This window comes from Microplitis mediator, chromosome 5 (assembly GCF_029852145.1).
Source record: "Microplitis mediator isolate UGA2020A chromosome 5, iyMicMedi2.1, whole genome shotgun sequence".
NCBI classification, from domain to species: Eukaryota; Metazoa; Arthropoda; class Insecta; order Hymenoptera; family Braconidae; genus Microplitis; species Microplitis mediator.
In genome coordinates this window covers 12595617-12618443 of record NC_079973.1, presented here as the reverse complement: position 1 = coordinate 12618443, position 22827 = coordinate 12595617, and the positions used below count along the sequence as shown (strand labels likewise).

At 29.5% G+C, this 22827-nt stretch overlaps 2 protein-coding genes and 1 long non-coding RNA gene across 5 annotated transcripts; 1 reads left to right on the top strand and 2 right to left on the bottom strand.

Moving 5' to 3' along the window:
• Positions 1–203: 203 nt before the first annotated feature.
• LOC130668458 (arrestin domain-containing protein 2-like) lies at positions 204–8487 on the bottom strand. The gene is made up of 7 exons (XM_057470760.1): positions 8114–8487; positions 5302–5439; positions 4028–4242; positions 3735–3926; positions 3422–3621; positions 1028–1374; positions 204–565 (listed from the first exon to the last, which is right to left on the bottom strand). The coding sequence occupies exons 1-7, from the start codon at positions 8232–8234 to the stop codon at positions 519–521; spliced, it is 1260 nt and encodes a 419-aa protein (XP_057326743.1). The 5' UTR covers positions 8235–8487; the 3' UTR covers positions 204–518.
• A 2349-nt stretch (positions 8488–10836) lies between these two features.
• On the top strand, positions 10837–13545 carry LOC130668240 (uncharacterized). The gene is made up of 2 exons (XR_008989976.1): positions 10837–11140; positions 13238–13545. It is a non-coding gene; the product is annotated as an uncharacterized LOC130668240 (long non-coding RNA).
• Positions 13546–15187: 1642 nt separating this feature from the next.
• Positions 15188–21522, bottom strand: LOC130668239 (arrestin domain-containing protein 2-like). 3 transcript variants are annotated; one of them, XM_057470423.1, is made up of 8 exons: positions 21210–21350; positions 18892–18919; positions 17486–17623; positions 17148–17362; positions 16855–17046; positions 16542–16750; positions 15929–16467; positions 15188–15489 (listed from the first exon to the last, which is right to left on the bottom strand). In XM_057470423.1, the coding sequence occupies exons 4-8, from the start codon at positions 17343–17345 to the stop codon at positions 15443–15445; spliced, it is 1185 nt and encodes a 394-aa protein (XP_057326406.1). In that variant the 5' UTR covers positions 17346–17362; positions 17486–17623; positions 18892–18919; positions 21210–21350; the 3' UTR covers positions 15188–15442. The 3 variants fall into 3 exon arrangements, with proteins under 3 accessions (XP_057326406.1, XP_057326405.1, XP_057326407.1); XM_057470422.1 differs by lacking the exon at positions 18892–18919 and having other exon boundaries at positions 21210–21522; XM_057470424.1 differs by lacking the exon at positions 18892–18919 and having other exon boundaries at positions 17486–17677.
• Positions 21523–22827: the final 1305 nt, after the last annotated feature.

Here is a 22827-nt window from a genome sequence, read left to right as displayed (position 1 = left end):
GAATTTCGCATGAAAATATATCCGAATATGGTTCCAAATTAGATGTTCCGTATCGGATGACATGATGAGGAGATTAAATATGAAAAGATGATCATGATGTTTGATCGAATTTTTTAAGAAATTAGAGAGTTAGTTAATAAAAAATGCAGAAAATAATTTTTCACTAATTTTAATGTAAATCACAAAAAATATTATGAAAATTTAATTTATAATAATAATTATCAACAGTTTTGATTGCCATATTGTCTAATTCATTTTACATGTCAGTTCGATTTCATTAATTAATCTTAAATTAATGTTTCTTACATTGAAATTCATCACAATTCATATCACAATTATATTTAGTACTTCAAATACGTAGCGTCTTAACACACAACCACACAGCAATATCAGAGTCATATTTCAATAAAAGTTTTACAATAAATATTTTTATAATTTTCTTCAACAGCAATAGCAAAGTTAGTAAAATTCAGCCAAGATTGCGTAAAATATTTTATAAAAAATAATTTGAATTATTTTTATTGTTTGTGATCACTAGCAATTACAGAATCATAAGAAGGAGGAACTGTAAATAAAAATTAGCTGTTATCCCAAGCGGACTTGATTTACCGTAAATCTACCGAAGAATAGGTGAAATTCGAGTAGATATACTGTAATTTACGGTAAACCCACCTTAAATTACGGTAAATCCACCGTCATTTACGTTAGATCGGTATTTTACGGTGGATTACCGTAAATTATGGCGATTTTATCGTAAATCACGGCGAATTTACCATAAATAATTCGGGTAGATTACCGAATTATCGTAATTTACGATGAATTACCGTAAATCACCGTAGAGCACGGTAAAATTATCGTAAATTACGGTAAATCTACCATCAATTACGGGAAATCCACCGTAATTTATGGTATATTGGTATTTTACGGTGGATTACCGTAAATTACGGTGGGTTTACCGTAATCTACCGTAATTTGGGTCCATTAGGAATAGATTAAAAAATAATGAAAAGTTAACTTTCAAACTTACGTTGCTCTAGTGGATAATTAAGTGGTGACATATGATTTGATGATGTAAATTCAATATTTTGAGGAGGCTGAAAAATAGACGAGGATTGATGTGTAAATCCTCTACCTAATTGATGAAGATAGGGAGCAGCTGTTCGTGAATATTGACTTGGACCAGATTCAACTGGATAAGGCGTAGAAAAATCTGAATTTTGAAATGCTGATGTAGGATCGGCCGATGGAGAATGATCAATTGGTGCAGTTGCTGGTGTTTCAAAATGAGAAACTGGATTATCAACTTGTTGTGTCATCATAACTGCAGGTTTTGTTCCAATTAAAATGTCATAGTATTTTTGAGTATTGCAGTGACTGTATAAATTAAATATTTTGATTACTCGGTTCAAGTATTGATAAACATATGAGGCTGTCAGAGAATTGATAGTCGCAACAAATAAAAAGAATAAAAATAGTTTTTGTTAACAATCAGTAGATCAATAATGGAAATTTTCTAAATTGAGATTAAGATACCCAGATAGCAAAATGACTTCTTGATGAATTCTGAATGAATTCCAATTTATGATCTTGACGTCTCATCAACATCTTAAAGAAGTCTTTAAGAAGTTCTCAAGATGTCGAATAAGCCACCTAGCGAACTCAGTAAGACGTCTTTAAAAAGAGTTCTTTTTTCTGACTTCGCAAATAAGACTTCAGTATGAATTTACCATAACGTCTTTAAGGAGCTCCTAATTTTGATTTCATAAAGAAGTTTAAAAAAGGATATATCTAGTCGTCACAAAATTGACATTTTATTTATGGAGTCTTCAACAATTTCCAATTAAGAGTTCTTAAAAATGACACCTTTAAGAAGTCATTATAAGACTTCTTGAGGACGCCATCAAAAAGACGTCGTAAAGCAGTCATTCCGACTTGAATGCTGTCTGGGTAATCATATAGATAAACTTATGTATAATTATTAGGGTGCTTCATTGCAGAGCAACATTTTTTTTTAAGTGCTTGTGGAAAAAATCATAGTTCACCATAAAAGAAAAATTTTCACGCAAGAAAAAAAATTCTATCTCGATTACAGATCTACTTATGTATCAGTCTATTCGATCTATTAATCTGTTAACGATTTAAAAAAATCAAAGCTTGAAAAAAAATTTTGCTGTGTTATTAAAATGGGGAAATCGAATTTTTCAATGAGCTAGATCTGTAATCGAGATAGAATTTTCTTTCTTGCGCGAAAATTTTTCTTTTGTAGTGAACTATTAATTTTTCCACAAGCTCTTAAAAAAAAGCGTTGCTCTGAAATGAAGCAGCCTAGTAATTATATATGATCTCGATTCTTTGATCAGTTAACACAAAACAAATATATATACTAGGGTGCTTCATTTCGGAGCCAAATTTTTTTTTTTCAAGTGAATGTGGAAAAAACCATAGTTCAACAAAAAAAAAAGATTTCCGCGCAAGAAAAAAAATTCTATGTCGATTACAGACCTAGCTCATTGAAAAATTCAATTTTCCCATTTAAATAACATGGGAAAATTTTTTTTTTTAGCTTAAAGTATTTTTAACCTCGTTAACAAATCAATAGATCAAATAGACTAATACATATTTTTGTAGGAAATTGAACGCTCTACAAAAAAGGTCTTTTATCATTTTTCGATAAATCCATCTATTCAAAAGTTATTAAAGCTTGAAGTAAAGTTGGAGATCTTTTTACTTTTCCGGTGAAACTATCAGACTTATCACAAAATTTTATGAGATCTTTTCTGTTGACAATTTTATTTTCTAGAAATTATTATCAGTAAAGTTTTTTAAAATTCCGCATTGTTTTCTAGTTATTTTCATTTCAATGTCGAGCTCTTGAAATCGATCAGAACCACTTTTTTAAGAGCTTGAAATTAAAATGAAAATAACTAGAAAACAATGCGGAATTTTAAAAAACTTTACTGATAGTAATTTGTAGAGAATGAAATTGGAAACAAAAAAGATCCTGTAACATTTTGTGATAAGTCTGATAGTTTCACCGGAAAAGTAAAAAGGTCTCTAACTTTACTTCGAGCTCTAATAATTTTTGAATAGATGGATTTATCGAAAAATGATAGGAGACCTTTTGTGTAGAGCTTTCGATTTCCTACAAAAATATGTATTAGTCTATTTGATTTATTGATTTGTTAACGAGGTTAAAAATACTTAAAGCTAAAAAAAAATTTTTCCCATGTTATTTAAATGGGAAAATCGAATTTTTCAATGAGCTAGGTCTGTAATCGACATAGAATTTTTTTTCATGTGCGAAAATTTTTTTTTTGTGTTGAACTATGGTTTTTTCTACATGCACTTGATAAAAAAAAATCTGGCTCCGAAATGAAGCACCTTAATATATACTATAGATATATATTTTTTAGTTACTTACAATCCAGAAACCTGCATTTCAATATGAAGTGCATAACTTATGTCTATAAGATTACAATATTGAAGTTTTGACGAAGGAATGGACGGCACTCGCAGACCAAGTTTCACACTACATTCTTTAGCAAACGGACCGGAGTAACTATTTTGTGCTATCACATTTGTTTCTGAGTTCGTTCTTGATGATGCATGGAAATCTAATCTCTTAACAAATTTGTAATGATATTAACAGCATAAATTATCATTATTATACAAAAATTAAAAATTTTCTAAGCAGGAAGTTAGAAGTAAAGTTAATAGACAACAATGATATTTACTTGTAATAGTTTTGCAATAATCTTATTAACTCCAACAGAATCTGACTGACTGGTAACATTAACTGTCAATTGAATGACGTCACCACAAGCGTACCCAGTTCTTGGCAATCGAAAATTATAAAGCGTACTTCCTCTACTGATACATGGTAAAATACAACAATAATCCTCTTTCTCTTCATCATTAATCCCGATCTTGAATATTTATCAACAATATCGGGAGTTAATTAAATATAAGAAGTGTCGTAAGTTAATTAGCTTTAAATTTCTATGTAAGTAATAATTAATTAAATTACCATCGAGTGAGATTCTGGATTCAATTCAAATGGTGTTTCTACAGTAAAATTTTTTGTCGTGTCATGATCAAATTTCCATGGTCTGTCTATTATAGCTTTGATAGAATATTCGACATAACCTATACTATGCTTGTAACTGTTTGGAATATTTCGTGGGAGTGCATAGGTAAATGGAAAAACGTGATGACCAGCTAACATTTCGATCGTATCACCGCCTTATTAAATGAATAAATAAGTTAATAAAACATACTCTGATGGATCCGAATTACGGTAATTTACCGCATTTTCCGTAAATTACGGTAGTTTTACGGCATGTTTACCCGAATTTGCGGTAACTTATCTCTGTTACGACAATTTACAGTAATCTACGTTATTTTTATTGTGGATTACGGCAATTTACTGTAATTTGCGGCATTTTTACTGTGCGCATTGTATATTTTTTGATTTTTAATTCCCTAGCGGATCCGAATTACGGAAAATTACGATAATTACCGTAATTTAAGGTATCTGGCAGAATTGCCGTAAACTACAGTAAAATCGGCAATATACCGTAATTTGCGGCAAATCGCGTCATTTTACCGCAAATTACGGTAGAAATACCACGATTCGCTATAAATTGCGGTATAATACCGTCGTTGAAGTAGATAGCAGTATTGGTTCTGTAACAGTTCAACCGCGGACAGTTCAACCGCGACAATTCAACCGTAGACAATTTAACCTTACCAAATACAGTGTATAAATGATTGCACAGTAACGGAAAAAATTATTTACTCAAAAATAAGCCGATACATAAGCTTGTTATCGTGTTGTGCCCTTTTTTCATGGGTTTTGTGTGTGTTGAGTCATAAGGTTGAATTGTCTACGGTTGAACTGTCGCGGTTGAACTGTCCGCGGTTGAGTGGTTGTGGCACCGCAGTATTTTACCGAAAATTTGATAGTTCTACCGGATACCGTAAATTACCGTAATTCGGATCCTCTAAAGTAATGCGCAATACTTCAATTTACGGTAAAATACCACAGGCTTGCCACAATTAACGGTAAATTGCCGTACCTTTGCTGCAAATTTACGGTAAAAATGTCGCTCGCGTGTTGTAGAATACCGTACGTTTACCGTAAAATGCCGTATTTTCACCACAAATTACGACAATTACCGTAAGTTGGTTTCGCCAGGGTAGATAGTTGGAAATATTAAAAAATGAAGAACCTGACGATTTTCCCGTTGTGTAATATTTAACAATACAAAAACTACATGAATATTAATAGAATGAAGTTACCTCTACTTCCAAAAAGATATAGATCACTATGAAAATATTCTTCTTCTCCTCTAAAACGAGTAGTTGTTACAGTTTTGCCATTCCCAGATCTAACTTCCCAATATACTTCACATCTTCCTTTGAATCTTAATTTAAGCGCTAGAAATTTTTATAGTTTTAATTATTGAAATTTTTTTTTTGCTATCAAAATACCTAAAAATCAACCGTAAATAATTTGTAAATACTCTTACACTGTTTTTGAGAAATTACAATTACTTAGTACAAAAAAACATCTAAATTTAAAATAATTTGCAATTTTATAAAAATCATCAGTAAAATAACGATCGAATTTGAAACATATTTCACTGTGTTTTGAGTTATTTTATGTACCATTTTTCGTTTATTATGTTCTTAAAAAGTTTGTTTTGACTTTTTTTATCTTTTACATGAAATTTAACAATTGCTAATTTCGAATTTTTAAATTTAAGTTCCAAGCTGTACCAAATTCGAAAGTTCATCATATTTAACGGTTTGTAATAAATTATATTCCATACAGTTAATTTAATAGTTAACAAGACATTACAATTACATCGAAATTAAAATTTACATAAACTCGAAATCAGGCGTTTCAATTGTGTCGTAGGTACGAATATTTAAATACGAATTTTATTGATTTTTAGGAATCTAGCTAAAAAATATTTAAAAATTACGTAATAAAACTACTATGTGTTGTCGATGTTCATGCCGTGCTTAGTGTAGGATTTATTTTTTAACTACGACTCAACCGACCTTATTTGACAATAATTATCGAATTAAAAAACAATTTTCAAGCTTGTCTAAAAAATCCGATAGATTCTTAGAGCTGTATGTACAAAGGCATGTAGTTAACTATAGCACTTCTCATAGAACTCATTCATTCTTATAAAATCTCTATGGGAATTTATGAGATTCTATTGGATTCTATGAGATTTTATAAACAGAGAATTTACATAGAAAGAAAATTATGAAAACGGTTCCCATAATTCTTTAAAATTTTTTCCTATACTAACATAGGAATTATGACCATAAATTTTGGGAGCAGTTCCTATAATTATAGGAATGTTTCCCATAATTATAGGAACAGTTCCTATAATTATGGGAATGCTACCAATAACATTATAGGAATGGTTCCTATAATTATAAGAATAGTTCCTATATTTACAGAAATTGTACCTATAATATTATGGGCATCATTCCCATAATGTATAGGGATGAACCCCATATTTCATAGGAACCATTCCCATAACATTATAGGAATAGTTCCTATAATAGTATGGGAACTATTCCCATAATATTATAGGAATGGTTTCCATAATGCTATTGGAATAGTTCCTATACCATTATGGGAATAGTTCCCATAATAGTATGGGAACGATTCTTATATTATTATGGGTACCATTCCCAAAATAATATTATGGGAATGGTTTTCATATTGGTATAGGAATTGTACCCAAATTATTATAGAGATGGTTCTCATAATGGTATGGGACCTATTCCTATCTCTATAATAATATGTGTACAATTTTTATACCATTAAGGGAACTATTCCCATAATGCATAGCAAAAGTTCCTATAATTTTCTTTCCGTGTACCCTATTTTTAAAACGGACTAAAAAGTATAAAATAATTTTTCTGAACCTCATGAATATTTAAAACTCCATACAGGTTCCGAACTTCTTACAGATAGTCCTGAAAATTTTTGATGGTGAATTTTTAATAGCTATGAAAGTACTTGTAAGATTTAAAACTAAAAACATGTGGCACATATAGCTAACTAACTAGCTAAACTAACAATCTTATTGCACTACAAATGATATGAACCGATATGTAAGTTTTCTCATTGACAGCTCCTTTCTACACCTCTTAAGTTAGTCATAGCATGCGCCCCACGTTTTTCGTTTCAAATCTTACAAGCATTTTCATAGCTATCAAAAATTCACCATCATAAATTTTCAAGACTATCTGTAAGAAGTTCGGAACCTGTATAAGGTTTTAAATTTTCATGATGCTCAGAGAAATTATTTTATATTTTTAGTCCGTTTTAAAAACGTGGCACATTAAAATTTTTTTTTATTTCGATAATTATTTTCTGCTTTTTAGTATTGTGTGTGTGAAATTTTGAAATCGATTTTAAACACTTTGATAAGATAATGACAAAGACATGCGAGAAATCTTAGATTTATTTCAGTTTCTTTTCACCTGATCATGCCTGAAATAGAAAATCGTTACATCTACCTACTAATAACATATCACAAACTATTTAATTGTTTTTTCTTCTGGGAAATAAAATTAAGAAGCAATCAAAAATCATTTTTTATAAGATTCATACTTCAAAACATCACAACAAATTAAAGACAGATCCTTTTTAGTTAAAAATTTGAAATACATGGCTCATGGTGCTGGAGGCCCTAGTCGTCACATTCTTCCCATCTCCTTCATTGCATCTTCATCACAGGGTGTTTGTTTATCTGGAGTTATATTCCAAATTTAAAGTCTCTAGCTCATCAGGAAGATGGTTTAAAATCAATTAAAAAATTTCAACCGAACAAACATACATGTAAGCGAGTTATCAAAAGCGTGGGAATAAAAAATTAGTATCAGTCCATAAACAAAATATAAACAATAGATTATTTTCTGAAAACTTATTAATTATAGAAAAAAAAAAATTTGTACTATTCAATAAATTATTATGTTTTTGAATTTCCCGCCGTAACATTAAAAATTGTTTTTATAAGCGTACATTTGTATCAACGGAAAATAATTTTATATAAAAAACGAAATATTTATACAATACCTCGCATACTTTTTGCTGTAGTGAGATCAATTATCACTTGACCAGTAATTATCGTTCCCGATCCATACGTTGCAGTTGGATTATCTAATTTTATTTCAAACGTTTTTAATGTTGATGACATTTTAATATATTTTTGGTTTACTTGGTATTATGACTGTATTTTGTTGATAACCGTGATTATTTAAAGTGATTATTCATAACTTTTTTTATGTTAACTGAGGTATAGATTCAAAGTACATCCTTTTCTGTTTTTTATTTTTAACTTACAACTGCAATACATATAGGATCGATTATGCGAGTTTTCATAAATAATAGCACTCGCTTTCATACAATACAACGTAGTCGATAAGCTATGCGCGTGACATAAAATAAAAAATCGGAAAAAATGTTGAATTGATTTACACATGCGCGTGCTGATTAATTAAATGCGCATGTACAGTACAGAAATTTTAGTCTCGTTAGTAGAGAAGCTTAAAGGTTCAAGCTGCCATCATATAAGAAAGCACTTTTAAATCCGTAGTATCTTAAATCATTGAATAGGGATACAAACAAATTTCACTCGGATGTTCTGATTCAATATGGGCAGCAGTGATTTAATGGTATATTATACATCTAGGGAAAAAAGTAGGGCTTTCTAACTTAGGTATGATACATGAAGCAAACACGCAGATCGGGAAAATTTGAATATCCACCTCTGTTTACTGGAAGTACGCGGCTTCCCAATTTCGAAACACTGTAACTGACAAAAATAAAATTTCTGAAATATGTATGGCATGTTCACAAGCTTCCACTGAAATTAAAGATACTAAAATATTGATTTTGACAGATTTGTCCGTTACTGTGTTTTGAAATTGGACAGCCGTACGGCACATGCGTAAATCTTTTTGATTTGTTTTTCACATACCGTAAACGTTTAAAAAAGTTACGTTTTCGGGAGTAGCGTATCTTTTCAAAGCGGACCTTGAAAAGCGTACTGACTGAAAGAAACGATTCAATACGATTCAAAACGATTAGAAACGATTCAATTTTACTCGTTCAATCATTTTAACAGCATTCAACATTTAACTTATCTTCGTATGGTTTTGAAAAAGATTTTTTGATAGAAATAAATTTAATTAAGTTCAATCAATTTTTTTCATCACTGTATGTGCAATTTTCCGCATTAACTTAATTTTTTGAGGGCTAATAGGCAAATAAACTTTAAATTTATATTTATTTAGAAATCGTTTAAATTTTAAATTAATAAAGAATTACAAGACTGGAAAGCCATCAAAATCTTAAAAATAAATTTGAATTTATACTCCGCGAATCAAATAACGTAATATATATTTTGTTGTGATTTAAAAAATGATTTTCATCACAACAACATCAATTTTTTTTAATTTTCAGAGATTTTTTTATATTTACTTAGATTTTTACAGATATATATGTATAAAAATCATGATTGATATATTAATCTAGCTCTATAGAATTTATTTTATCACAATAACTGCAATTTTTTGCTATTTTCCGCAATTTTCATAGGTTTTTTGCGATTCACTTGAATTTTAAAAGGCTTATAGTTGAATGAACTTCAGATTTGGATTCAGCGGATCAAAATACATGAAAAGCATACTTGATCTATATATAGTTCCATAAATTTTTTTCTTACCAAAACTGCGAACTTTTGGCGATTTTTATGGTTTTTTGCAATTTATTCAAAATTTTGAGGGTGTACGGGCAAAACTGAGTTCAGATTCGGATTCAGCGCGTTGATATACATAAAGAGAGGTAGGTCCGGTCAAAAGTACTGACCACTTTTTTTTTTTGTGGGCCGGTGTAATTTTATCTAAATTGAATAAAAAAAAAGTTTTTTTACTAAAATTAACTCGACCCTTTTTTTCAAATAAATTTTATTATATTTTCAGCTGTATTGCACACCTCAAGCGCGAAAGCGCAGGTGTGCTTTATGGACGGTTTTTTTTATTCGACTATTTTACTCACATAAAAATCTTTCTACACTATTTTTATTCCACCAAGATAGGTAAAATTGTATTCTAGCATATAGAGAATTTATCCAGGAACAATTTGAACCCAATATTAAGTCGATTTATTATTTTATTCGTTTAAAATAAATTAGTTTAACTCAAGAAACCAGTGCTGTCAATTGTTACGTATGAAACTTCGTAAACACGATAACTCTCGATGGATACCGTTAATCGGCCTAACTTTTTTTTTATTGTATTTGTATTTTTTATCACAAGAACCCTTATGAAAATTACTATCTGAATCCTTTTAGTTTAATTGTAACTAATTAACGACGTAAAACTGATTATTCGTGAAAAATTTAGCTGCTATTTTTTTACTGTTGTTATTATTTTTTCATTTTTCTCTCTATCAACTACTGGTGGCAGCACTAGCGTTTCAATATGTTTGAAAAAAAGCGACATCTAAGACAAAAGGCGGGATATTTAAAAAAAAATATTAGTAAAAAAATATTAAACTGAAAATAAGAAATAAAAATATCAAATTGATAATTTGTAAGTTGAATAAAAGTTCATAATAAAAAAAATACATTAATATTATATAATAAAAGTAGTGATTAAAAATAAAATGAGCGATTGAGGTGTGCACTTTTGGATTTTCCAACATTTTTTTTTCATATGTAAAAATTTTAAAAACACTTGTATTTCGACATACATATTTTCAAATAGAAAAAAATTTGTTTTTACTTTGTTTATCAAGTATCAATATTGTTTGTTATTGTAATTAATAAGTGTTTTTGTCTACAAGATCGAGTGACTCTTACGTATAGATATGCGATAAAATTATATTATCGAGCTATCGGGTTCAAACGTGCATGGTTAAGACTAAGATATAAATACTCCTACCCGAAGAATTGATCATCAGTAAACACAAAACCAACGTAATTGTTACATTCAGCGCAATAAAATAATTAAAATGTCAAAGTTTACTATTTTGATTTTATTGGTCGCATTGTTGGCTATCGGAGCCGAAGTTAACGCTTGTATAAAGCATGGAGGAGATGTAAGTATTTTTATAAGTTCAATTATAATCAATTTTTCATTCACTAAAAAAGGGCAGGTGAAATGGGACCAGTAGGCAAAACAGACCCCAACAATTTGGCAAAAATATTTTTTCTCACCTCCGGGCGGAAAGCGTCAACTTTCATCCCGCTGTGCGAAACGAAGTTGCTGCTTTCCGCCTCCGTCGAGGAGAAAAATAGTATACACTCCTTGGGAAGTAAATAAGAAAGCCTCAAAGCACATGTTTGTTGGCCGAGGCCAAGCCGAGCCGCCATTACATGTGATCTGAGACATTTCTTACTCTACTGCCCTAGGTGTGTAATATACTATTTCTATGGCAATCGGAAATTTGGTCCAAGACCTTTATATGTTAGTCAAAAAAAAATTTGGCTGTATTCCTGTTTTGCCCACCCTCTCCCTATCAATTATTTAGTTACACAGAAAAAAAGTAAGTCTTCCCGGGTCGAAAAAAAATCTTAATTATGACTTAAAATTTAAATCAAAATCCTTCAAATTTCACCTACGTTAATTTTTTTAGTCAGTGTAAAATTTCCATAACACTTGACTTAGATTTGACTTTTTCTGGCTTAGTTAGGATCGATTTAAGACAAAATAAGTCACGTTTAAGTCAAAACCGGTTCAGTTTGACTCTATTTCTTTTAGATTTAAGACAAAAAAAGTCACTTTCAAGTCAGAATTGCGTCCTTTTAAATACATTTTACTTAGATTCAAGTTAAAAAAAGTCACATTCAAGTCAGAATTGCGTCGATTTTAATACATTTTACTTAGATATAAGTTAAAAAAAGTTACATTAAAGTCAGAATAAAACAAAATTAGACAGTTACAACGCAATTTTAAAAAATACTTACAAATAGTAACATATAATTAATGATGGTAATAATTATTCGAGGTGTTTATGGTTTAGAATATTTTCGATTATTATTAAATGGTATATTGTTTATATCAAAAAATTATAAAGAAACATTAAAAAATAATTCTTCTTATGTAGCATTTAAATACTTGAATGAAAAACGTTTTGGTCTTCTTCATTCTTGTATAAAAATTATTGATAAAATATGCGATTGTCGAAAAATTAGTAATTGTAAGTGCATTGGCCATCATTTTGCAATAATAACTCTTCTGCAAACAAAACCTTTCAAAGAGCCTGTCAGACTTCTCCAACTATCACACTTATATGAATTCATTGTAACTGAAAATGTATTTGCGATTCCTGTCGAAAATTTACTATCGGTATGTTTTTATATTAATACAGGTAATAAAACGTTTATTGCAGAATTGGTTAATCAATATGAAAATGAATGATATTGTAAACAAGAGCTTCTACAAATTCTTTAGGAACAGAATAAAAAAAAAATCATTGCAATAAAAATTTTTATTATAATAATTTTAATTTAATCAGAAATAATTTTTAAAAAATTTGCTATAATTAAAATTGAGTTTTAATTTTAAATTAGTTTAATTAATAAATAAGTATAAAAACCACATTCGATTTGACTTAATTTTTAAGTTAAAATTAAGTCAAATATAGAACTAGATTTCGAATCGATAACAAGTTGTTTTTTTAAGACAAAATAAGTCAAATTTAAGTCAATGAAATAATTTAAGCCAAAAAAAGTTAAATTAAAGGTAACTAAACAATTTAAGTCAAAAAAAGTCTAATCTAAGTCAAAAAAGTTAAAAAAAGTCAAGATTAAGTCAATATTAAGTCAAAAAAAGCTAAAAAAAGTTAAAATGTGGAATACAGTTGTCAGCATATCGACGACTTCAAAGAAAATTAAGTTAAATCAAATCAAATTTAAGATTTTTTTTTCACCCGGGTTGGCGCGAAAAATTTTTTCTCGCTCCAAGAAAATTTTACTTGACCTAAGAAATTTTTCGCATTATGGATTGAAAACGAAAATTTTCTTGGGGTGACAAAGAATTTTTTGAGGTAAGAAAAGATTTTCTTGAGCCGATAAATTATTTCTATTAAGAAAAATTTTGTTTTCATTTTTTAATGAAAAATTTTTCTTGCGCCAAGAAATTCTTTTTTTCTGTGCATTGATATATTAATAATTATGTCTTATGTGTATTGCAGTGTTCCGCAGGCGGTAATTGCTGTGATCCTTATCATTGCAGAAAAAATTACTTCGATAGACTTGAATGTGGAATGACAATGGGCCCACATAGTGACGATGACTAATCAGCCTCGGATTTATTTTTTCCGATAATAATTACGATTGCAAAGATAACGATTATATTCGAAACCAAATAATTTGTCATGTAAAACTTTTTTTTTTCATCTATTTGATGTATGAGTGAATTTTTTTGTAAACTACTATGTCAAATTTAATGTTCGAAATTTATCAAAATAAATGACATATATTTATGTAAATTATACGATTACATATATTAATTTATTTTATAAAATTGATTAAAAAATGTATCCTTAGAAATTATTTTCACAATTGATCTGAAAAATTCATACAAATATATATAAAATATATGATTTTAACGAGCTATAATAAATTTAAAAGTATTTCCTGTTAGCGACATAAACTTGATAAACATAATTACTGTAGATATTTTTTAAAAACGTGAGTGCCCGAGTCGAAATTTCAGGTCTGTTTTAATCGTATTTTTTGGCAAATCAGTTTCAGAAAATTTTTACGATTAAAACAGACCTGCTGCTCTTGGTTGCTCTATAGGCGCAGGCCTGTTTTTATCGTAATCATATAGGAGTTCTGTCCCATTCTGACACAGTTACGATCAAACCAGGCCCGAAATAATAATAATGTAAAATATAATAATAATAGTAATATTATATTTAAAAATACCTAGCGACTCAGGTTCGAATCCCACTGTGGTCATATATTTATTTTTTATAATTTTTCATTTAAATAGCATAACATTATTTATAATTCTAATTATAATTATTAGTTGTATTATGTATTGATCATAATTATATAATGCTTCATTAAAATTAATATTGATAAATACATAATATGAAAAAAAACTATCATGTTATTTGCGATTCAAAATCAGGATTAAGAAGCAAAATTTTTATTTTTTTTTCACTCTGGATCGTAGTTAGAGATAGGATGTTATAGCTTCAAGGTCAGGAGAGGTGACTTTTGTTCGTTTCATAGAGATATAATCACACTACACACTTAGATATTACACATACGCTTAACTTATTAAATATAAATTATTAAATATATTCGCCCTTCCCAAAATTCGAGCCTACAACCTAACGCTCACCAGACTATCGCTTTACCCCCTACGCTACGGCCGATATATTTGGGTCTTGTCTGAGGTGGGTTATAAGTTAGTCGTAAAATAATAATAAGCCATAATAATAATAATAATAATGAATGAGTTAAAAAATAATAATAATGGTACATCTTTTGATAACCTTTACGATTAAAATGGTACTGCTCAGGTCTGGTTTAATCGTATTTATTTTCCGAAACCGTCATCTACGCTCAAAACAGGTCTCGTTTTAGGCAGTAAATGAGACTTCAAAGGGTTTGGAAACTTTTACGATTAAAGCAGACCTGACATTTCGACTCGGGTGTTATCATTTTTCATAGCGCAAGCAATTATTTTATCAACTAGACGTTACGTCACTTAGACTATAGTACGAATAAATTGTATTTATGTGTAGTACAGCTTAAACTTATATAAGTAAGTAAATATTAAGCTATTAATTGGGTATAAACTGTAAAAAAAAAACCGGGGTGAGTCCAAACGGTGTAGGTGTTAAAGTTTTCGTCGAAATATGTCGAATAATAAAGAATGAAATCGTAACCGTAAAGCCTCAAACGAAATAACAGTCAAATTCCGTTATCGATTTAATTTCATCATATAAGATAAAAGATAAAACTTTGTTCGCTATTAATATTAAATTAATAGAATAAATAATAAATAACTGCATGTTTTTTTTTATTATCATTAAATTGAACAAAATAATTGCATGCCTTAAGCGTGAACGCTATCATTTACGCATTTTTATTCTTTTATTGCGCTTAAGGCATGCTCATTTGGATTTTCCAAACTTTTTATTTTTTTTTTATTTTATCACGTCTAATAATACACATTGATGTTAAAAAATTATACTGTCAAAATTCCCAACAGTTTACATAACATTAGTTATAACGTCAAATATATGTAAAAAAAATAATTCATTTAGCAAAGTTTTAGTGAGTATAATAATCTAGAGAGTATATATTAATTAAATAGCTAATAATATTTAGCTTATATAATTCAGCAAATATTTTATAAAAAATAATTCGAATTACTTTCATTTCTTGTGATCACTAGCGATTACAGAATCATAAGAAGGAGGAACTGTAAATAAAAATTAGCTATTATAGTTTAAAAAATAATGAAAAATTAATTTTTGTCATATCAACCGCGAAAGTTGAATTTTCAAGCAACATGCAGAGGGCGCAAACTATACGATTTCTGGCAATCTATAGTTTGGTTAACTTTCCTCGAACTTGTATCCAAAAGTAACTTCTCTCTCTCTATCTGTCTCTACATTCCTACACGACTTGAAACATTTTTGACTGTTTCTCTCTCAAATTCAACTTCCGCCGTTGATATGACAATAAATTTTGTTCGATACTTTATGCTTAAAGGTAGGAACCCTGACAGACTTGAAGTGCAGGCACGCATCCGGTCTTGATAAGACAGCGCCCATAGCCTCAAACTCGTGACGTCACTTCAAGCCGTCAGAATCTCTACCGTTCCGCATACGTATCGAAAATAATTATTTCGAACTTACGTTGCTCCGGTGGATAATGAAATGGCGACATAGGATTTGATTGTACAAATTCAATATTTTGAGGAGGTTGAAAACCAGGAGCAGATGGGTATGTAAATCCTGAGCCCGCATGATTAGGATAAGGAGCAGTACTTGGTGGTGGATATTGACCTGGACCAGGCTGAGTTGGATAAGGAGCACCTGGTGGTGGATATTGGTCTGAACCAGATTGACTTGGATAAGGAGCAGCTGCTGGTGGATATTGGCTTGGACCAGATTGACTTGGATAAGGTGTTGGACCTGGCATAGGAAATTGAGGATACGGTGCAGAAATTTTTTCATTTTGTGGTACAGTTGGAGTAGGCATTGGATATGGAACATTCGGATTTGGAAATGCTGATGTAGGATTGGTCGATGAAGGATAATCAAATGGTGCAGTTGGTGGAATAATTGGCGGTTGGGCAAAGTGAGAAACGGGAAAAACAACTTGTTGCGTTGACATGATTGTTGCAGGTCTTGTTCCAATTAAAATATCATAGTATCTTTCAGTATTACAATGGCTGTATAAATTAAACATTGTCATTATTCGGTTCAATAATTAATAAACATATGAATTTACTAGAAAATTACTTACAGCCCAGAAACATGTAGTTCAATATGAATTCGATAACTAATGTCTATAAGATTGCAGTGCTGAAGTTTTGATGGAGGAACGGACGGCACTTGCATACCAATTACTACATCACATTTTTTAGCGAACGGACCTGATTGTTTACTTGTTTGTATCACATGTGTTTCGGATTTTGTTTTCCCATAAGGTGATCGTGCATGAAAATCTACTTTCTTGAGAAAATTTTTTAGTATAAAAAAGTTACCATTTCACAGAAGCTTACGATTTTCATAGCGGAGAGTTAGAAATAAAATCTATAGATAACAATAATATTTACTTGTTCAAGTTTTACGTCGATCTCATCAACTTCGACAGAATCGGATCGGCTGTTTATATTAACTGTCGTTTGAATGGCTTCTCCACAAGCGTACCCAGTTGTTGGCAATCGAAAATTGTAGATCATGCTTCCTCTACTGATACATGGTAGAATACAACAATAATCCTCTTCCTTCTCATCATCAATCCCTATCTTAAATTTTTACCAACAAAATTGGGTGGTAATTAAATATAAGAAGTTTCGTAAGTTAATTATCTTCAAATTTCTATGTAAGTAATAACTAATTAAGTTACCAACGAATGTGTTTCTGGATTCAATTCAAATGGTGTTTCGATCGTAAAAACTATTGCAGTTTCATGATCAAATTTCCATGGTCTGTCTACTATTGCTTTGATAGAATATTCAACAGAACCAATACTATGCTCGTAACTGCTTGGAATATTTCGTGGGAGTGCATAGTTAAATGGAAAAACGTGATGACCAGCTAACATTTCGATCGTATCACCGCCTGATTAAATTAATAAAACATAGATAATTGGAAACATTTAAAAATGAAAAATCTCAAGTTTTTCAGCTGTATAATATATAGCAATAAAAAAATTATTTATTACTGTAAATAGACTAAAATTACCTGTGCTTCCAAAAAGACATAGATCACTACGAAAATATTCTTCCTCTCCAGTAAAATATGTAGTTCGTGAATTTTTACCACTACCAGTTCTTTTTTCCCAATGTACTTCACATTTTCCTTTAAATCTTAATTTAAGCGCTGGAAATTTTTTTAGTTTAAATTACTGAAAATTTTATTTCCTGTCACAAATAACTAAAATTCAAGCGTTAATAATTTAACTCTTTTTTTGAGTAATTTCAATTACTTACTATAAAGGATATGAAAAAATTTTCTATGTTAAAAAAAAACGTCTCAAAACTGTTTATTACACGGAGAAAAATGGAGCCAAAAAATGTACGAATTTTTATTATGCTGTCGACCAATCTTGAAACCGCCCCGGGTCAAAATATCTAGCCTCAATGTAACCTCACTGTTCGAAAAGCCTTAATGAGCCTCAAATAATTCTCAAAGATCCTCAAGAAGCCTCGATGAGCCTCAAATGGACCTACTATTCGCCTATATAATTTACATTCAATTAGTATTATTTGAGGCTTTTTGAGCATTATTTGAGGCTCATTGATGCTTTTTGAACATCATTTGAGGCTCAAAATGCTTTTTTTACTCAGTGAGGCTGGATTGAGGCTTACTTAGGTTCGATGAGGCTAGATTGAGGCTAGATTTTTTGACCCGGGAGGAAATCGAGTCGTCTAGAAATTATTATGCTGCACTATAATTATTTTTGTGAGCCTCTAAAAATTTGTTATTTTGTACTATAATGACTAAATTAGACAAATAATATTAATTACAATTTATTAATAAGTTTTAAGTGTATAATATTTTTTGTAGTATAGCATAAAGATTTTTTTGGCAATTCGTAAATTTCTTAAGCCCATTTTTCTCCGTGTATAAAGAGCGTTTGCATTCGGGACAATTTGGAATGTTAAATTGACATTTTTAAATTTTATAAAATTCGTAAGTACAATAACGAATCAATTTGAAACATATTTTACCGTGTTTTGAGTTGTTTCATGTATCATTATTCGTTTTTTACGTTTTTAAAAAGTTTGTTTAGAGTTTTTTTTATCTTTTACATAAAATTTAACAATTTTTAGTTTCGAGTTTTAAATTTTAAGTTCCAAGTTATCTCAAATTCGAAAGTTCATCATATTTAACAGTTTGTAATAAATTATTTTCTATACAGTTAATTTAATAGTTAACAAGACATTACAATTACATTGAAATTAAAATTTACATAAACTAAGAATCAGGCGTTTCAATTGTGTCGTAGGTATTTAAATACGAATTTTGTTGATTTTTAGGAATCTAGCTAAAAAATATTTAAAAAGTACGTAATAAAAATACTATGTGTTGTCGATGTACATGCCGTGCTTAGTGTGGGATTTATTTTTAACTACGACTCAACTGACCTTATTTGATAAAAAATTAGTATCAGTCCTTAAACAAAAGATAAACAGTTGATTATTTTCTGGAAACTTATTAATCATAGAAAAAAAAAACCAGTATTAAGGTAAATGTCCCACTACCGGAATGACGTCAGGTACCGGACTGATTTTTATCGTTTTAAAAATATTTAAATAGATAAAAAAAAAAAAATTATTACATCATATAAAATCGAGATTTACCTATTCAAGAATAATCAAGTTAATTAATTATGCTTAAATTTAATTTATATAAAATTTTTCTTTCTATGACACCCGAAAGATCCAATACCGGAACGCTGAAAAAGCCTTGTCCCAATAACGGAATTCGGTTGACCTAATATCGGAACGGTAAATTGAATAAGTTATTTTTTCAGTAAATAAGTTCGAAAAGTTTTAAAAAGATATCTTTATTTTATTCATTCATAATAAATATAAAATATTTTCAAAAGTAATTTTCGAAGACATCCCTGGTGGAAATTTTGCGGACTTTTCTTTGAACAACTGAAAAAGTCTTTAGAATTTTAGAACTGAGTTTTTCAGAGGAAATTCCGAAAAATTTCCACCAGGGATGATTTCTTTTTTTTCTTATTTTCATTTTTGTTTCTTTTTAATCATCCATTAATTTTAAATGCATTTAATATTTCTAAATGATTTAATATTTAATAAGAAATAAATATTTTGCCCTGGAGGATAGAAAGAAATCAAATGATTTGAGGTTATACTTGATAATATAAATAAAAAAAAACAATATTAAACACTAAAGTTTATTTTTATCATTTACATGAGAGTTTATCTGTATTTAATGCATTTCTTATAACAATCATATTACTGCATTAAATATTATGTCTCCAATAATAATAAATAATGCTCTTGATTTTAGTCAGTCAATAAAATACTCCGCCAATATCTACCGGTAATATTGACATGATTGACTATTTCGATACTGGGCACAGGTTCATTTTGGTGTACCAATAAAAGTACAGTAGAATTAATATAATAATACAATTTTGTTCATATTGTTAATCTGTTTTCTTGAATTTTACGATTCTAGATTCAGATAAAAAAAAATTTATTAAAAAGTAATTTTATACATTTTCTGAGCTCACGACCATTGACTGATTTTTTAGCAAAACCATTAAGAGACATGGAAAAGTCATAGATCCGAGACTATTGCTGTACTTAACATATTTATTTATTTATTTATTTTAACGCTATCTACAATTTACAATAGTTGAACAATAATAATAATACATAAGTGTAAAAAATTTGCTCGAATATAATTAACTCAATGTGTTTAATAATACAAAATTCAAATAGCTGATGTGACTCTTTTTTTTTGGTTCCTTTTTACTATTTATATTATTGCTATATTCTTTATTACTATTTTGTTTCAGTTTTTGATACCAAGTATGTTCCTAATTATATTAAATTATTTTGAAAAATTAAGTAACCAGATGAACGCGTAAATTAAATCACACAGTGCCAACCATCTTAAACTCTGTATATAATTGTTATGAAGTTTGTAACTTGTTATAAGCAATAAAGATTAGTATTATTATTATTATAATAATACAAAATTCTATATTTAGAAGTTATTCAACATTTTTGACACTGCTTTTTTAAAAGTAGTGTAGCTACTATCGAAAAAAATTAGATCATTGGCGTATTCATTTACTGTAGCGAATATTCTGTTCTTGGGACCACTCATTATAAATTTCCTCTTGTTTTGAGGTACATCTAATAATCTATCAAATTTTAGTGAGTACTAGAAATTTTATTCCGTTGAGAATTTTTGGACTATCTATTCGATTATTGATGATGTTGTGGAAGAAGTACAAATCTATCAATTTTCTACGGTTTTTAAGTCATAATTTCCAACCTACACCTCGTCTCTTTCGTCGTGAGAATGATGCCTTTTTCCACAGATATTTTATGTGTCTAATAAAACTTAGTTATATATATTGTTATTATATATTTTGTAGATAAAAGATTAAGGTTATAAATAAATAATGTTTTATTTAATTTCATCGAGTATAACTTTAAATAGAATATGATTATCAAATCGTTCCGACATTGGGTCTTGTTCCGGTACTGGGACATTTACCTTTGCTAATTTTTTTGTCTATTAAAAAAAAAATAAACTAAAACAATAAATTTATAAATAGATTTCAATTGCGCAGTACTTTATCATTAGGAAAAAAATTTATAACCTCGAATTATTTGTTATACTGTTTATAAAAAATGAGAGTAATTTATAAATTTAAAAACAATATCACATAAGTAATGAAATATTGATAAAATACCTCGCATTTTTTTTGTTTTGGTGAGGTCAATTATCACTTGACCAGTTATCATTGCTCCTGATCCATACGTTGCGGTTGGATTATCTAATTTTATTTCAAACGTTTGCAATGTCGACGACATTTTTATATATTTTGTTTTCACTTGTTATTGTTACTGTATTTTTTTTAACAATTGCTATTATTTAATTATTCATAACTTGTTTTACGCCAAGTTCATGTAAATACAAAGTACAGACGGAATGTGTTGCGATCATATGATCGACCTGCGCGTATCTACACTCTACAAGAGAGAGTGTAGAAGTCATAACATCCACACGTCTAGTTTTACACTTTCGTTTCTTTTTTTAACGTATAGCTACAGTATATATATAAATATACATATATATGATACATTATGTGAGTTTTCATATATTATAGCATTTGTTTTCTTACAATGCAACTTTGTCGATAGGCAAATGCGCGTGACATAAAAAAAAAAAAAAATATATATATATATATATATATATATATATATGTACTATTGCCGACATTAATCTTTGTATGATAGAAATATTAAAAAAGAATTGATCGTCAATTTTTAATCATTTTACTTTGATGTGTAATATTTCTTGAGTTCGTTAATAAGTCAATAACTTATTACAGATACTGATATAAAGAGCATAAATTTTATGTTAAAAAATATCCTGCCAATAGAAAATTAATCTGTTCTATTATTTATAAACGCTGAGTAATAGACGATAGCCATAGAAACCCAGATACCCCGGAGTCCATAGAAATTACTTATAGGTATAGAAACCCAGAGTCCTATATGAATTTCACCCAAAGAAATCCATATATTCAAGGGTTCTGTAACAATTAAACCGAAGACAGTTTAACCGCGACACGGCGACAGTTCAGCCGAGGACACTTCAACCGAACGACAGTTCAACTTAGCGACATTTCAACTGAAAATAACCTGGACCCCCTTATTTAGGTGCACTCTTATCAGGGATTTTTTGTCGGTTGAAGTGTCGTACAGTTGAAGTGTCGCCGGTTGAACTGTCGCGGTTGAATTATCGCGGTTGAGCTATCGCGGTTGAACTGTCTTCGATTTAATAGTCGCGGCACCATATTCAAGTATCTATATTAAGTTCGTATGTGGAAATCCAGATATATAGTGGTTTTTTACATGGATTCCCATATGGAAATCCAGGTACCTACAATTTCATTCGTTTTTACGTTAGTTACTGAATTAACCCAGATAGCAAAATGACCACTTGATGAGTTCTGAATGAGTTACTATTTATGATTTGGACGTCTTATCAACATCTTAAAGAAGGTTTTAAGAAGTTCTCAAGATGTCGAATGAGCCACCTAGTGAACTCAGTAAGACGTCTTCAAAAAGAATTCCCAAAGAGTTCTTTTTTTTGACTTCGCAAATAAGACTTCAGTATGAACTTACCATGACGTCTTAAGGAGCTCCTAATTTTGACTTCATTTTGACATCAAAGAGGTTAAAAAAAAGGATACATTTAGACGTCAAAAAACTGACGTCTTATTTATGAAGTCTTCAAGAACTTTTAATTAAGAGTTCTTAAAAATGACAACTTTAAGAAGTCATTATAAGACTTCTTGAGGA

Bases quoted from the DNA above. Each gene is read 5' to 3' on its own strand.
- LOC130668458 (XM_057470760.1), bottom strand. From the start codon at position 8,234: ATGTCATCAACATTAAAAACGTTTGAAATAAAATTAGATAATCCAACT. The intron at 1,375-3,421 runs GTAAGTAACTAA...TAATTTATACAG, and splicing joins GAAATGCAGGTTTCTGGATT to TCACTGCAATACTCAAAAAT. The intron at 566-1,027 runs GTAAGTTTGAAA...TTTTATTTACAG, and splicing joins TAATTATCCACTAGAGCAAC to TTCCTCCTTCTTATGATTCT.
- LOC130668239 (XM_057470422.1), bottom strand. From the start codon at position 21,330: ATGTCGTCGACATTGCAAACGTTTGAAATAAAATTAGATAATCCAACC. The intron at 17,363-17,485 runs GTAATTTTAGTC...TAATTTAATCAG, and splicing joins ATGTCTTTTTGGAAGCACAG to GCGGTGATACGATCGAAATG. The intron at 16,468-16,541 runs GTAAGTAATTTT...TAATTTATACAG, and splicing joins GAACTACATGTTTCTGGGCT to CCATTGTAATACTGAAAGAT.